This window comes from Pteropus vampyrus, unplaced genomic scaffold, assembly GCF_000151845.1.
Source record: "Pteropus vampyrus isolate Shadow unplaced genomic scaffold, Pvam_2.0 Scaffold776, whole genome shotgun sequence".
Taxonomy (NCBI): Eukaryota; Metazoa; Chordata; class Mammalia; order Chiroptera; family Pteropodidae; genus Pteropus; species Pteropus vampyrus.
Genome location: NW_011889557.1, coordinates 72,519 through 89,560, shown reverse-complemented (window position 1 = coordinate 89,560; position 17,042 = coordinate 72,519). Strand labels below are relative to the sequence as shown.

The 17,042-nt window shown below is 44.7% G+C and overlaps 1 protein-coding gene across 1 annotated transcript; it reads left to right on the top strand.

The window, feature by feature from the left end:
* The first annotated feature begins 3,162 nt into the window (after positions 1 to 3,162).
* CRYM (crystallin mu) lies at positions 3,163 to 16,646 on the top strand. The gene is made up of 8 exons (XM_011385755.2): positions 3,163 to 3,408; positions 3,898 to 4,051; positions 5,903 to 5,965; positions 8,499 to 8,600; positions 10,259 to 10,442; positions 13,644 to 13,765; positions 14,449 to 14,533; positions 16,298 to 16,646. The coding sequence occupies exons 1-8, from the start codon at positions 3,239 to 3,241 to the stop codon at positions 16,360 to 16,362; spliced, it is 945 nt and encodes a 314-aa protein (XP_011384057.1). The 5' UTR covers positions 3,163 to 3,238; the 3' UTR covers positions 16,363 to 16,646.
* Positions 16,647 to 17,042: the final 396 nt, after the last annotated feature.

Below are 17,042 nucleotides of genomic sequence, written 5' to 3'. Positions count from 1 at the left end.
CAGTATATGAAAAAATGCTCAACATTGCTATCTATTAGGGAAATGCAAATCAAAACCACAATGAGATACCTTCTCACACCTGTTAGAATGGCTATAATCAACAGGACAAGTAATAACAAATGTTGGAGAGGCTGTGGAGAAAAGAGAACCCTCATGTACTGCTGGTGGGAGTGCAAATTGGTATAGCCACTATGGAAAACAGTAAGAGGGTCCTCAAAAAACTAAGAATTGATCTATCATATGATCCAGCAATCTCTCTACTGAGTATTTACCCCACAGACTTGAAAACCCATATCTGAAAAGATATTTGCACACCGATGTTCATAGCAGCATTATTCACAGTGGCCAGGACATGGAAGCAACCGAAGTGTCCTACAATAGATGATTGGCTAAAGAATCTGTGGTACATATATCCAAGGAATATTACTCAGCCATAAGAAGAGATGAAATACTGCCATTTGTGACAACGTGGATAGACCTCAAGATAATCATGCTAAGTGAAATAAGCTGGACAGAAAATTCGAAAAGTTGAAAATCCCATGATATCATTGATATGTGGGATATAAACCTAAAAGCAACAAATGAGCAGGACAAACAGAGACTCATGGACATGAACAATAGGCTAGTGGTTACCAGAGGGGAGAGAGGAGGGGAGAGGTGGAAGAGTGTCAAATATGTGGTGACAGAAAGAAATCTAACTATGGAAGGTAAACACTGTAAATATACATATGCTTTATTGTTAAAGTGTACAGTTGAAACTTATTGGATTTTGTTAACCAATGTCATCATAAAAAAATAAGTAAATTTTAAAAAAAAATTAAAAAAACCCTGAATGTCTGTGTACACCGCCCTTCGATTTTTTTTTTTTTGTATATATAATGCTAAACGACAATGTGATGGTATGAGGAGTTGGGTCTTTGGGGTTGGTTAGATCACGAGGGTGGAGTCCCCAGGAATGGGATTGGTACCCTCATAAAACAGGCTCAGCGAGCCCCGCTTCCGCCCAGAACACAGCAGCTCGGAGGCAGGGACCCGGTTCTCTCCAGACACCAGACACATGGAGCCGGGATCTTGGACTTCCAGCCTCCAGAACTGAAAAAAATAAATTTCAGTCGTTTTAACGTCGCCCTGCCTGCGGTGTTGCCATGCAGCCCCAGCTGACGAAGGCGGTCACACAGGAAATACAGGGTGGACTAGTCAGGGCTGGACTCAAATGTTTGCCTCCAAACCCGCTGCTTTCAAAGGCTTTGTCCAAATGAAACTCCTAGGAGCGCCTTTCCGTTAGCCTATCTTGAGGAGCTCTGTGCTGTCTGCGAGTAGAGGGAAGGCTCCCTCATTCTGCGTGCTGGGGTGCGGGTGTTCTTGTTTCGGGGCCGCAGTTTCCCCTCACGGGGAATCCGAGAGGCAGCCGCGGACTCGCGAAGGAGGACCATAGGTGGGGAGGACTACGCACTCACCCCTCAGGCCTTGCTACCACCCTGGCCCCGACCGCTGAGGTGCGCGTGCCCACCCGCGCGGCGCCACCTCTCAACACGCTTCCCAACAGCCCCCCAGCGCTGGACGCTGCCTCAGTGTCGAGCGGACACAGCAGAGGAGGGACATTCGTGACTACCCGGCGGGTGGGAGGTCCCGCAGGCTGCCCGCACCTCTCTGCGCATGCGCTGACGCACCCCAGAGCCCAGTTTTCTCCCCTCGGTCCTCTCAGCGCTTGGGGCGCACGGCCCTCCTTCGACTTTCATTATTGAGTATATAGAATTCTGGACATGCCCTTTCATTTATGCAATGGATGTGAGTACCTCAGTCACCGTGTTTGCCTCATCGTAGTGCATCCTCGCCCCGCCCCGCCATAGGCTTCAGTGTGGTAGTGGCAGGAATTCCAGGGAAGCGCAAGTGTCCACCTTCTCCCTAGGGTATGGCCTCGGTTAGCGGGCATTTCCAGGGGTGCAGGCACAGCGGCGTGCCAACCCGCTAGGCTTGTAGTCCCAGCCCAACTCTGTCTGGCAAGAAGGTTGTCAAGTCCTAGAATACATGTCTTCCACCCCCGGGGTTCACCAGGCCTGAAATGCCTTCCTTCTTTTCTGCCAAGGTAGCTTGATGGTTTGGAGTATACTTCTGGAGTCTGACTTCAACGGCAGATCCCATTTCCTCTGCCGACTTGCTGGGTGACCTTGTATAAAGCCCTACACCTCTCAGATCCTCGAATGGACAGAAAGGCTCATAACAACACCTACCTACCACAGAGGTTGTATAATTCAATGAGGTGGTGCACACAAAATGCATGGTGCAGTACTTGGTGTAGTAAAATCAATAATCCGTTTTCATTGTTGTTATCATTATTAATTTTATACTTGGCCTTGGTTTATTCCCCCTCCTTCAGAAAAACCTTATCTAACCACTCCAAGTCAAAAATAATTTCTTTTCTTTAAATTATCAAAAGCTTTCGCTTTTCCTACTAGTGATTTGGTGGCTGGGACTGCCTAGCATCCTGGATTACCTTCCTGTGTACATACTGTTTTATTTCCTTCTTTCAAGGATAAGAATCTTAAAGAAAAGACCTAAGCCTAAGTCTTCTTATGCATTGTGGCTCTTAGTGTGACCGAGGCCATTACCTCTTGTCCTGAGGACTTTTCCTTTTTAAAGGCGAGGTTAGATGAGTTACTTACACTTAGAGAAAATTGTGCAGTTTAAGAAATCCATGGCCTGGGATCTGAGGGTGGGAGTAGGAGGGAGGTTGAGAAACGAGACTCCAGATGGGGACAGAATCGAAAGAAAAATGTTTTTTAGACAACTTCCTCCTTTCACCTAATATCTCCTAGCAGAGGAAATAATTTAATAAAAAGGAGAGCCCCGCCAGCGTTTGCCTCTATCTACCCTGTCTCCTTCCCAAGCAGGACGACAGAGACAGCAAATAGAGAAATTGGTGGGAGGAGAGCAGATGGAGTGCCAAAACCCTTCGCAAGGACAATGAGTACAGCTAATTACAGGAATTGAGAAAAGGGACCCAAGAATACTAACTGGCAGCCCACCGCTTCACCTAAAATCCTGGGGAAGCGGTCGTTAGAGGGGACCCAGCAAACACCGCTGGTGGCGGAGGTGGGCGGAGACCGGCGTTGTTCCGCCCCCGTAGCTACGAGGTAACCAGTAGGCGGCACCGCAGAGCGGTGCACGTTCATATAGGGCGCAGCTCTGCGAACCCGGATAGTTGTACTCCGGCTGAGTTCAGAAGGAAGGCGGAGAGATGAGCTGGGCGCCAGCGTTCCTGAGTGCGGCCGAGGTGCAGAATCATCTTCGCAGCTCCAGCCTCCTCATCCCGCCCCTGGAGGCGGCTCTGGCCAACTTCTCCAGCGGTCTGAATGGAGGGGTTACGCAGCCGGTGCGCACCGTAGTGCCGGTGGCCAAGCACAACGGGTGAGTGAGGAAGGCCGGATGGAGAAACTGGAAAGGAGGAAGAGGAGGAGTGTGAAGGGAAGCAGGGGAGAAAACAAGAAAGGGCTTACCTAATCGCTGCTAACAGCAGCCGCCACCTAATATGTGTCTCCTCACCGTGACAAGGGGACGCTTTATAGGTGTTACCTTGTTTAATTCAATACACTCTCCTTATAGGTAGGTGTTCATGTAGTCATTGTACTGGTGGGAAAACTGAGACTCAGAGAGGTTAAGCGACTTACCCGAGGTTATGAAGCTAGTAAGAGGGAGAACTGAAATGGTTTTTCTCATCCAGTGCCAGATTTATGAAGGTACTGTGCTTACTGCCTAAGGGAAGACCAGGGGAAGGGAGAGGGCCTCTAAGGCAGGGATGAGGAAGGAGAAAGGAAGGAGGAGAAAGGACGGTGCATGGGGACTTGACACCCCAGCATTGATGGGAAGGGGTTGAAGCTTCTCCTTCTCTCCTTGTAGTTTCCTGGGGGTCATGCCCGTCTACAGTGCTGCAGAGGATGCCCTGACCACCAAGTTGGTCACCTTCTACGAGGGCCACAGCACCACCTCCAGTGTCCCCTCCCACCAGGCCACTGTGCTACTGTTTGAGCCAAGCAATGGCTCCCTTCTGGCGGTGAGCAACTCCCTGACTTGGGGTGGAGTGGGGCCCCTGGGCCCAGAGCCAGGCTGGGAAGTTATTCTCTGTGGGACGGGGGAAGTTTTAATTATGACCACACATGCCGCCCTCTGAGTGACTGGATACCAGTGATGGTGAAGGTTATCTGGGACCATGTGTCTGTTTCTAGGATTGCCTGAAGATGCATAACCCAGCACCAGAGCCCATTGCTGCTTCAAGCGTGTGACATTGTGGAAGTGACAATCTCATCATTCTTGTATATGTTCTCTTCCTATACCAGTTACTCCAAGTATATAGCTTGAACAAACCCAGTAGCCAAGGAAATGTTTATTTAGTGAATATCTATAACATGGAAGAAAAGGGGCGTTCTGTAATCCCTGGGAATCTTTTCTGAGGGTCTTTCCAGTGACTCGTTTAACATTTAATGATAGTATAAAAAAATAGTGGTAGCCCACATTTATTGAGCACTTTGTATATGTCAGGAACTCTTCTAAACGCTTCACGTGTATTGACTTTCTTAATACTTAGAACCACTCTATAAGATAAGTAATATTATTACCCTCATTTTGTAGATGAGGACACTGTGTCATAAGGAACTATGCCCAACTTACTCAGGTTTATGTAGTTAATAAGGCACATGGCTGGACTTCAGGCCTGCCTACTCTGTGTGAGTCCAGGACCCGTACTCTCTCACAACTATGCTCTGCTGCGTTTCTAACTGCCACTTGATGAGCACTTACTCTGTTCCAGGCAGGAGAAATTGATCTCATTCAATTTTGACAACATCCCTCTGTAGGAGTTTTTATTACACGCCCTCACCCAATTTCTGTTGACATCCCAGAGGCTCAGAGTAGTAGAGTCACTTTGTTTGAGGTCACACAGCAGTTTAGTAAAAGACCCAGGAATGCATGACTGTGGAGCTTGTACTCAACTCCTGTGCTCTGCACCCTTCAGGCTGGCTCTGATATTGGGCAGTTGACACCTCATTAGGGACAATCTCCTTCATTTCACCTGAACCTCCCCTGGACTCTTAGATCCTCCTTGTACTGAATTTTTGCCTCTCCAAGGAACGTGACTGTTCATTATTCCTCTGGGAAGAGTACCTAACTCTTCCCAACCTATACTCATCCAATGGAGATGACATCCATACTACCTACCAACTGTGGCTTCCCAGGAAAGTGGGGCCAGCTCAGACTTTGCACCCAACTAAATGACAAGGCCTTAGATCCTTCCCAAATCTTCTCAGTAGTAAATGAGTTACTTCCTTGTCTGTAAAATGAGAATACTGATACCATCTGGTGAGGATCAACAGAGATGAGAAACTTACAAATGGGAACAGCGCAAAGGATGGTGCTTATGATCAACCAGGTATAATTCAGAGTTACCTGAGGAGTTGTGAATACAAGGATGTCTGGATCCCACTTCGAGGGAGTCAGACTTGGTTAAGGGTCGCGTCTGAGCATCTGTATCTTCACAAATCTCCCAAAATGCATGGCAAGAGTTGAGAGCCACTGAGGTAGAGTTTCATGGCCCTTGCACAGATGTCAGATGACTTATTCCTCAAGTTCCTCCTTAATTTGGTATTTTGAGAAGCTTAAGAAAATGGGTGATTCTTGAGGATTTGCCATGGGCTAGGTGTTTTCATGTATGCCAGTGCATTTATTCCTCACAAAAACCCTCTGAATGGCTGGCGTTATCTTTGTTTTTGTTTGTTTGTTTGTTTGTTTGTTTGTTTTACAGGTGAGGGAACTAGTGCTTAGAGATAAAGATATTCATTCAAAGTATTCATTCTCCACTTCAATAGTAGATAGGGTGGTCCTTTGCTTACACTCTGTCCTTTCCTCCAAGGTTATGGATGGAAATGTCATAACTGCAAAGAGAACAGCTGCAGTGTCTGCCATTGCCACCAAGGTAAGATTAGTGCTTGGCTGTGCTGTCAAGGTGAGCTGGTGGGTGGGGTTGTGTGTCAGTGTCTAACAGAGACATGAGGAACTTATTTTGGTCTTCCTTGGGACATAGCTGGAACTACATATGCCAAAATATGTGAGGTTAGGTGAGCTCAAGGCTTAGAAAACTGAGTGTGGAGTCTGGGGGAGGACACAAGGTCTGGGAACGCTGGTTCATGAGGCCTAAGCAGGAAGGAAATGTGCTGATATAGGAGAGGGTTGTGTGTTATTAAGGTCTTCTAAATATAAGATGAGGAGGGAAGAATGTGAGGATTAACCGGGTTACTGTATAGGAAGGGAGTAGACTAAGTATGCACTTTGATGAACTGGTTTTTTAAAATTACTTGCAGACCCAACTCAGACCTAGATAATGAACAGGCTCCTTGAGAAATGTTTGCTGGTAACAGGGTCATGGCGGCTCTACCAGTATTGCCTTACAGTGGCAAAGACTCTGGTCTTTTCCAAAATAATTTCCAATCTATTGTTTTGACTTACCTTTGCATTTCAGTGAGGAAGGCAGAGCGAGCATTATTGGCCTCACTCAGTGCACAAGGAAATGGAGACTGTGGTTTCCTGAAGTTGCAGACCAGGTAGCTGAGGTCTTCCGAGGCTGCCTGATCTTCTCGTCCCAGATTGGCGGTTTCCAACCCAAGCTGTGCAGCAGCAGCATCTGGGGATTTTTTTTTTAAAATTCAGATTCCCAAAACCACTGAATCAAAATCTCTGAGGGTGGGGTCCAAGAACTTAGTTTTTTTTTTTTCTTCGATAATCCCTGGTTGATTCTGATGATCAACCAGGTTTGGGAACCAAAGTGTTCTAGACCCAAGTCTCAATTACACTGTGCTTTGCTGCATTGATAAAAACCTGCCCTCCCAGAAGAGAGGAGGCTCGCTGGGCTGATGGGTTAGAGTGTAGGTTGAAACCTCACAGCATTTTTCCCAGGGGCTCAGATGGGTTGTTCTATAGGGAACAAAGGATCTGTTTTACTTTTGCTCTGTAAGAGTAGAATGTTTTCTTTCTCACCACTTCTCTTTCATTCAGGGCTTTTAGGAGGAAGAAGAGAAAAATAGTAAGTTCTCAGGTCTGACGGACACTATAACTTCTTTGTATTTGGGTTGCACAGAACCTGAGCTGGGAACTCTGACATGCTTTCTCAAGGTGGCAATATATATCAGAGTTTATCCCTGGCTTACATTTATTCAAAAAATATTTGAATGCCCACCAGGTGCTCAGCATGGGGCATAGAATGGTGAGCAAAACCATATACAGTGCCTACCATCATAGAGCAGAGTCTATTACAGGTAATAGTAGATATGTGCCAATTCTGTGCAAATAGACCGTTCTGTCCTCATGGGGTATATAGACCAGTTAAAGAAACTAAATCTGTAAAAAAATAATTGCTATGAAGTGGTGAACTCTATCAGGGAGGTCAGAAAGACTTCACACAGAGAGGTGACACTGCATAAGATAATTATAGAATCCCACTCAAATGCAGACACACATATACCCTCAGTCAGTGCCACAAATTCCAGCTCTACATTCCTCTTTAAAGGAAGACAGGCTGAGAAAGGATCAACAGAGAGGGAGCTGAGCAAATGTAGCTGGGAACTGGGGTCGCAAGGACTCATGGATTCCAGGCAGCTCTCAGGGCTCTGAGAAGTGGGTGTGGCTTATCACGTCCCCAAGATGGGGTAGCACAGGATAAAAGAACGTGGGCTTTGGAGAATCAAAGGTTTGGTTTTAGAGCCCCACTGTGCTACGTGATAGGTGTAAGACCCCGAGCAAGTTACTTAACCTCTCTGGACCACAATTTCTTCTTTCGTAAGAGGAAAATAGCAATAGGAGCGTCTCAGACAGTCATTGTCTAGACTAAACGAGATCATGCAAGTAAAGCATTGGCATATATTAGGTGCTCAGGGAAGGCTCCTTCCCTCCCTCCCCACTCTACAGAGGGGAACAGAAATACAAAATGACATCTCCTCGATAGCCCAAGAATTGATTTTTTTTGTTAACTATATTTATCATACAACATTGTATAAATTTAAAGGGTACAACATGTTAACTTAGTACATTCATATATGATGTGCTCATGGATTCCAGGCAGCTCTCAGGGCTCTGAGAAGAGGGTATACTATGATTGCCACTGTTGTGACAATTAGCATCTCTATCATGTTATATAATTATTATTTCTTTTTAGTGGTTGGAATAATTAAGTTCTAATCTCAGCAAGTTTGCTGATTATAATACAATATTGTTGTCTGTGTCCATTATACCATGCATTAGATTTTTAGGGCTTAATCTAAAAAATCCAAATTCATGAAAGCAGAGTAAAATGGTGGCTACCAGGGGTTGGGGGTGGGAAGATAGGATAGATGTTGCCCCAGAGTTCTTGAGGGAACTGAAAATAGAGCAGAAGTCACCTGATAATCAAACTGTATTTGTTCTTTACCCAGCTGCTGATGTCTCCCTTGACTTTTTCCATCTCATTTCTCAAATAGTTTTTGAAACCTCACAGCAGTGAAGTGTTGTGCATCCTCGGGGCTGGGGTCCAGGCCTATAGCCATTATGAGATCTTCACAGAGCAGTTCTCCTTTAAGGAGGTGAGTCCAGGGAGAGGTGTGTAGCAGAGGGGAGCTAGCTGCCATGACTTGTGACCTTTGTCTATACTTCACTGCAACACGGGTTATGCTGACATAATTAGGTCAAGAGTCCCATCTAAACCATCCTTTTGATGACTTTCTCAGAAGTCCTGTTGCAGGTAAAGAGTGAGGAGAAGGCCTGATTCACCTGTTTCCAGTTTCTCAGTTTGCAGGGTTTGCCTGAGGACATAGCCTGCCCACTCAGTTAGTTAAAGGATCATATTATATCCATTATCTATGTTCAGTTGTCCTTTTGACCCCTCTCAGTGCTTCTCTTAGGCAAATCCAGGAACTTTAATTATTCTGAGTATGGATCCCCAAACTGGAAACTAAGCCTAGAGAGCAAGAGGCCACAGCACTCACTCCTGCAGTCCAGATGCTGGCCCACCTTTCCCCAATCATCTCCTGCTTCCTATGGGACTGTCTGATTGATGCTGCTTTTATTTCATTTTTGTACAAGTGTGAGAAGCCTAAAGTATGATTTTTTAGGATAAAAATAATACCTCTGCTTTGGGGAATATATACAGTAAAGAAGAATATGAAAGAAAAAATGCCCTTTTATCTGTTTTCAAAGACAACAGTTCACATTTTCCAATCTTTTCTCATCAACTTTTTATAAGATAGTTTTAATCATGTTAGTTATATACAGTTGTATATCCTATTTCTTCATTGAATGTACTAACATCATCATTTTCCCAGATTATTGAATTTTTGTATAATATTTGCATAGTTTTCTATCAAGAAGGGTGATATGGTTAACCATTCTTACAACTGGCCATATCGTACTGGTTTTCACCTTGGCTGATAAACATCTTTAGACATAATATAGTTATTATAGTTCCTTATGAGAGATTGTCTAGGCCTTATTTTCAGCTGAAGGTTGACAACCCATACCACAGATGTGCAAATCAATTAAGCAAACTAGCAAGTTCCTACCTCCTGGTGAGGCCAATGACACCCCCACCCCCACTCCCACACCTTCTAGGATTCAAATGGTCTCTACTACTCTTGGGCTTTTCATCTGCTGCACCATTCACTCCTAAAATCCATCTCATCTTTAATTCCCTGCATACCCTTCAGAGATCAAGTTATTTCATGCAAAGCACTGCCATAGATAATCCTGTTTGTGAAACCCATACCTGCTCTGACTTCTTTACAGGGTCTCAAACATAAAGTGTGAGTTTGATGATACCAAGTTTGCCCAGTTATCATTTGCATTTTACAGATGTGAAAATGCTGGCCATATACGTTAAGTAACTCCAGGGTCAGTAAGTGAGAGAGCAAATGTTAACTGTAAGCCCGCCTAGCTTCAGAACTTGCTCTGCTCATCATTACACTGTATAGTGGCTATTAAACTAGTGAGGCTGTGTGTCCTGGGATAGAACTGGAAAATAAAAGGGAGGAGGGCTAGAGAAAGGTCATTTTCAAATATTTGGCCAGGTCTGTGCCCAGATTAATGCTGTTCTCTTCCTCAAATGTCCATTCTCCCTAGGGGATGATTTAAATAAGAGCAGCCCTGATTCCAGAGTGTTCAGATTTCTCTTGGCACCCTGGGCTTGATCAAACATAAACAGCCTAACAATCATGGTGCCACTGTCCTCTTGTTACCCCCAATGAAGGTGAGGATATGGAATCGCACCAGAGAAAATGCTGAGAAGTTTGCGGACACAGTACAAGGAGAGGTACGGGTCTGTTCATCAGTCCAGGAGGCTGTGACAGATGCGGATGTGATCATCACAGTCACCATGGCAACAGAGCCCATTTTGTTTGGTGAATGGGTGAAGCTGGGGGCTCACATCAATGGTAAGCAGAGGGGCTTCATGAGCCATGAGTAGGTGGTAGCCAGACTCATCCCTAGGCTGGACCAGGGGGCTGTGTCTGTAGAGCTGTGTTTCTCGTTCAAAATGCCTCAACTCTTTAAGTACCTCAGAAATATATGAGCCTTGAAAAACAATATTCACTCCAAAACATGAGAAAAAAGTTGCAAACCTGAAATTAATAAATATAACATCTGTATAATGTAACATTATGGCAAATGATCAGTTCCAGCTCAGTTCTTAAATGTAATGAAGTTTAAATGACCAAGCCAAGTGACTCATTGTATTCTTAACATTGCAAATTATAAAATAACTTTTAAATTACAGCATAAAAGACACAATGTGACATGCAGATGCTTTTTAATGTATGTGATTGGATAGGTGGAACTCTAAACATAAGAGATCCTGAGCCCTCTGATGATCCTCAGATAGCCCTAGGGATTGTAGCAAAAACTGGTCTGTATTGAATACTTACTATTGCAGGTACTGTTCTAAATTTTTTATTTGTATTATATCATTTAATCCTTACAACACCCTCATGAGGTAGGAGCTATTATTATCATGACCCCCTTTTACAGGTGGGTAAAGCAAGGCATGGAGAGATTAAGTCACTCGCTAACTTGCCCACAGTCAGAGGTCCTTAGTGGCAGAGCTGGGATTTGAACTGAGGCACTCTACCCTCAGAGCCCAATAAGAGACTGGATTCTGGTGAGTGAGCAGGCAAAGATTAGAAGATTCAAACATGTTATGGATGCCTTATGTATTAGTGACAAGCACATGGTGTGACCTCAAAAGCTAAGATCTCTGCGCACATTGCCATACGAGCAGGCAAGAGCCAAGTATCAGGATTACGCATTTATTCACAAATGTTTATTGAGTCGCTACCATGAGCTAGGCACTGTTCTAGACACTGGGGTATCAGCATCCAGCACTCAAGGCTGCTGCTTTCCAGGTGCTTACATTCTCTTGAGAGGAGATAGATAGCAAATGAGTAAACATATAGGTGAACTGGATAGTTCCAGCTAAAGATAAGTTCTGTGAAGGAAACAAAACATGACATATTTGAGGAATGGGCCAAAGCAAATTGAAAGTCTGGGCCTGTGGGACTGGTGTTATGCTGTGGGTCAGAGGAGGGGGAGGTAGGAGGTGGCTTAGCGGGTAGGTTAGAGATGGGTAGGGTCTGGCTTTACGGACAGTGAGACCATTTCTGCAAGGACTTCGGAAATCAAGAGAAACCAATTCTTGGTGAAATTACAAGAGCTGAATCTTCAGCAAGACTGACATAATTATTTTTCAGCATAAAACAGCATGTATTTATTATCTCAGTGTGTCTGTGGTTCAGGAGTCCGGACATGGGTCAGCTGGCTCCTCTACTCACACAGGACGAATCAAGGTGTTATCTAGGCTGCAGTCTCACCTAGAGCTTAGAGTCCCCTTCCAGGCTCATGTGTTCGTGGCAGGTTCCTTACATTGTACGATGAAGGGACCATATCTCTCCCCAGGAAGGGCTGACTTGTTTTTGAGTCAAGAAATCTCTTGTATTTTCCTGGCCTAAGGACAAAATTGGCTTATGTGTTCACAGAGACATCAACAATACTTAAGAAAACTGGGTCATAAGTACAGTCGACATGGTAACGCCGAAGACAGATTTTACTTACTTTACAACTTGGCTGAGAGGCAGGCTTAATTCCAACCTCCCTCCACTTTCCTCAGCCTGCCCTGCACCTCGCCAGCCAGTATCTGACCCTTGTCCATTCTAGCTCCACTGGAGCAAAGCCAGAGCCAGGTCTGAATCAGGCGCCTCCCTTTGCTGCCCAAATGGCCTCACACAATCCTTTGAGAACTCACCCTACTCAGAAAAACTTAGGGGAACAGAACTATGAGAAGAGGTGGCCTGAGAAGCTGGGGACTTTCCCACCAGCTTATGATTTATTTACAAGCTTCATTAGTTAGTCTTTTGTTCTGTAGAACTCCCCACACAAACAACCTTCAAAATGGACATTTTTACACCACTCTCTTTGAAAATTAGAGTAAGGGAGAACTGAAGGAGAGGGAATAAGTAGAGAAAACTGGACAGCATATAATGCTGCCTTATATTGTTGTAAGGCTTTATAGTGCTTTCCAAAGACTAGCTGGCATGAGTTGGATCCAGCAAACAGATGTGTTTTGTTTGGACCATAGAGTGTTCTAAAAATCAAAAAATAACACATGCAAATAGATTTCCTACTTCTCTTTTTTTTTAAAAAAAAGAGAATATCTAGCAGTGGACCTGAATTCTCACATGGCAACAACCAGCTGGAGCTTAACAATGCCCATTCCCTTTAGAAGGCCGTGCTTTCTTCTGTGTGCCTGGGTTTCCACCATTTCCAGTCCAGCCCCTCTGACCAGCTTTGCTCATGTTCATTACCTGCCTGACCCTGCAGGCGTTTGATTGCAGCCTCTGCATTATCCTTTGTGCCACTGCCAGGATTCAGTGTTGTGATTCTGGGCTCTGCAGAGGATATGAAAGCTCGGCTCCAGGATGGAGCTGGTTTTCTTTTTGTTGGATTTTCTCCAAGACCCTGACACTGAGCTCTTTTGTCACAGTTAAGAGAGAAGTGGTTGGGAGTGTGGAATGGGAGTGATGAATGGCAAGCAGACAGAAAGAAAGTAGAGGGGTGTGGAGTATGAAGGAGCTGCAAGTGATGTCTCTGTTTCAGGGTTTGGGTAAGAAAGTCACTGCCCCTGATAAGTGGAAGAAGCATGAAAGGCATGGCACTCTCAGAGCTTGGATGCATGTATTCAATATATAACCTTGGCAAGAACCTGCATTCCTTTGAGCCTTAGTTGGTACATCTTTAAATGGAATCAGACATGAAGTGTACTTGCAGGGACTATAAATAATATGTGTGAAACATCCCACAGACAGTAAGTCTCAATAAATGAATGCTAAGTTGCCTCCAAATCTTTTAGTAATGAGATGAGAAATGAAATGGAAAGGGGAAAATGACAGGCATTATTTTTGTTGATGAGTGTTCGGTCTTGCTGATGGAGAGGGGGTTGGCCTGGGGAAATGTGGCATTCCAAATCTGAACATTCCCACGTGTCTTATGTCATTATCTTTTCCTCACCCCTCTTCCATTCTTTGGTGCATTTAGTATCCCTTGTGACTATTTCTGAGCTCAAGGTCTGTTTTGCTGTTCCTTAGCCATCGGAGCCAGCAGACCTGACTGGAGAGAACTGGATGACAAACTCATGAAACAAGCTGTGCTGTACGTGGACTCCCGGGAGGCCGCCCTGAAAGAGTCTGGAGATGTCCTACTGTCAGGGGTGAGCATCTTCTCCTGGTAGATGCTGCCCAGCTGGCCTCACCAGGATCCTAGGCTTTCATTAACTTCCCCTTTTTTTTTGGCCTGCTCCAGGCCTCAGTCAAACCCACTTCTTTGTGGGGTTACAGGTCCTAAACATCTCTCAATCCTTTCTAATACTCTTTCAAAATGATGTGACCATTTTGGTGGTGACATGTGTTCTCTTATCCCTTTTGCTTGGAGAGAAGCTTAATGGGTTTTTCCATTGGACAGGGTTCTCTTATAAGAAGGTAGGATTGGGAGATGGGGGCTGGTTGTAGCCTGGAAACCTTTCGAATGTGGCCAACTAAATAGGACAATGGTTGGCCACTGTCTGGCCTTCTTTTTCTTTTGTAATCAGGGCATAGATGCAAGAAGGGGCTGCCACAATGAGTGTTGAGACCATGCCTATTTCCTCACTTACACAGTGTCCTGGCAGGACATGCCCCTGGCCACAAACTTGTACTTCTGCATTCATGTTGTCACAAGGGCAGATGGTATCCAAAAAGAATTCTAGGAAGAAGCATCCTCCTAACATCATCCAATGTATAAATGATCTATTTATCAGATTTATTCCTTATCCAATTCAGGGATGTCCTACCTATACAAGCTGGCCAGAGCAGACATGCGCTCCATGGCCTGGGTCAATGTGTGTTCATTTCACAGGCTGAGATCTTCGCTGAGCTGGGAGAAGTGGTGAAGGGAGTAAAGCCAGCCTACTGTGAGAAGACCACAGTGTTCAAATCTTTAGGTAAGGGTCATCGCTCCCAGGGTACAAATCCAACCAGAGCACAAGGCAGGTCCACTCGTCAGTGGGAAGAGGAATGGGTGACCAGGCTCCATGACTGAATCATTGTGAAATCCATCATCCATGCCAATTATTTACATATCTCAGCATAGTGATTAGCCCACGAACTCTGGAATTGGCAGTCCTGGGTTGGGTTCCCTGGACATGCATCCTTGGACAAGTGACCTCACATCTTCTTCACCATCTATTGCCTTGAGTTTTTGTGGGTATTAAGTGAGATGTTCATGTAAAACGATTTGCATACAGCAAGTGGCAGTAGTTTATCATTTAGACTTAGATCTCAATGAAACTCAGAAGCCGATATCCTCCAGAGGTAGGGGGTGGAGGATAAAAATATTCAAAGACAAGGGAGCCTAAGAGAAATGCCAGGGAGACCAAACATGAGAGAGATCCGGACAGAAAGCACAGCCCAAGACCTCTTTTTCCCATCCTTACCTACCCTCCGGCTTGCTGATTTGAGCAGGGCTTCCATGGGAAGCCCCGTTACCATCTGATTTGGTAGAGGCAGAAGTCCAACTAGGAATGGACTTGGTCTGCCCCTGAGTCCAGCTCACCCACCCCACCAGATTTAAGGAAAGGGACATAGAAGGCTGCACAGCAGATATGCCTGAAATAATGAAATACTGCCTAACTAGCTGGTAAATAAGTTGCTGCCCCTCAAGCATGTCCTCTGTCTCTCTCTAAAGATCTTTCATATTTCCCATAGTCAAGTCCCCACATTGCCACTCGGCACCCATGCCAATTGGTCAATATCCATGCTTTACTGGCTGTCAAATAGTTTTAAAACCTCTCATGCACAGAGAGACAGGCCAAGGTAGTTTAAGCTTTACCCAAAGCCTGGTTGAAAGAAAGTTGCAGAGTTCATAGCATGTCAGAGGTCAGCCAAGCCCTTCAGGAGACAGAACATTACAGAAACCTGCTCAACCCTTTTGAGCAATTTTTGTTTTCTCACTTTTGGGATTGGTTTATTGGCACATCCTTCCACTTGGCAAACATATATTGAGCACCTATCTTGTGTCAGGTTCCACATTGGGTGCAGTAGTGGCTACAAAAATTAATAAAAACCAGCCCCTGCCCTTTGAGAACATATACCATTCAAGGCTAAGGTATGCATCCTCGACAGTAAGTCACAGTGGGGTTGCTAAAGGATGCAGAGTTGGGACTAGAGCAACCCAGCCCATCACCTATTTTCATAGAAGTGATTTTTTACATTTTCAAATGTTTTGGGGGGAAAAAACCCAAAAGAACAGTAAGATTTTATGACACATGAACAATATATGAAATTCAAACTTCAGTGTCCACAAAGAAAGGTCGATAGGAATATGGCTAGGCTCATTTGTTTATCATCCATGCTGCTTCTGCATTACAACGGCAGAAGTGAATAGTTACAACAGAGACCGCATGGCCTCCAAAGCCTAAAATATTTACCAACTGGCCCTTTACAGAAAGTTTTCTGACCCCCAAACTAAACTTGAAGGACACTTAAAATTTGTGTGGTGGGTATTTCTTGCTTAGCATCATATTCCCTGCCTTGTCCTGCCCTTTGTAGACCCTCCAAGCCAGAGCTCACCTGGGTATCAGTCTTTGGTACCTGGATAGGCATTAGCATGGAGAATGTATCAGAAAACTGCCAGTTCCAAGTCCTGGGCTTTTTTAGGAAAAGTTGTTCTGACAAAAAATAGTGAACTGAGTTTCTGTCCATTCCAGGAATGGCGGTGGAGGACATGGTTGCAGCTAAACTAGTGTACGATTCCTGGTCGTCTGGTAAATAAAATGAAGGAACTTTGTTTTTAGGTGGATTCTACAGCTCAAGGGGTATTACTGCCAGTTTTATCATAATTTCTAGATCAAATGAAGGAGCCCAGTCCACAGGGAGCCATAGTCTTGTGCTTACCACGTCTTGCTGTAAATCACCAGATCCCCATTTGTGTTTGTAGATGGAAAGCAAAGCTAGGGACCATGCTTTCTGTTATACCAGATTATAGTAGTATTCCCTTTCCTCTGTATTTCACTGGCTTTTGTAATTCCTGAAAATAAAGCACTTTTCAATTGTGCAGTTCTTGCTTCGATAACTCTATCCTATCCCTCATGACAAGGAAAGTGAGGGGATCGAGCATTCTCATTCACTCCCTGGTGGGGGCCTCCAATGACTATATTCTATTTTTTCTAAATTGAGGTACGATTTGCGTACCATAAAATTCAGGGTTTTTAGTATCTTCACAGAGTCGCGAAACCGTCATTCCAGAACATTTTCATCACCCCAAAGGAAACCCTATACCCATTAGCAGTCACTCCCTTTTCCCCCTTCTTCCTAGCCCCTGGAAACCACTAATCTACTTTCTATCTTTATGAATACATTTCGGAGACACGGCATCGTATGTTATGTAACCTTCTGTTTCTGGCTTCTTATAATTAAAGTTTCAAGGAACAACGGAACTTATATATTGGTCAA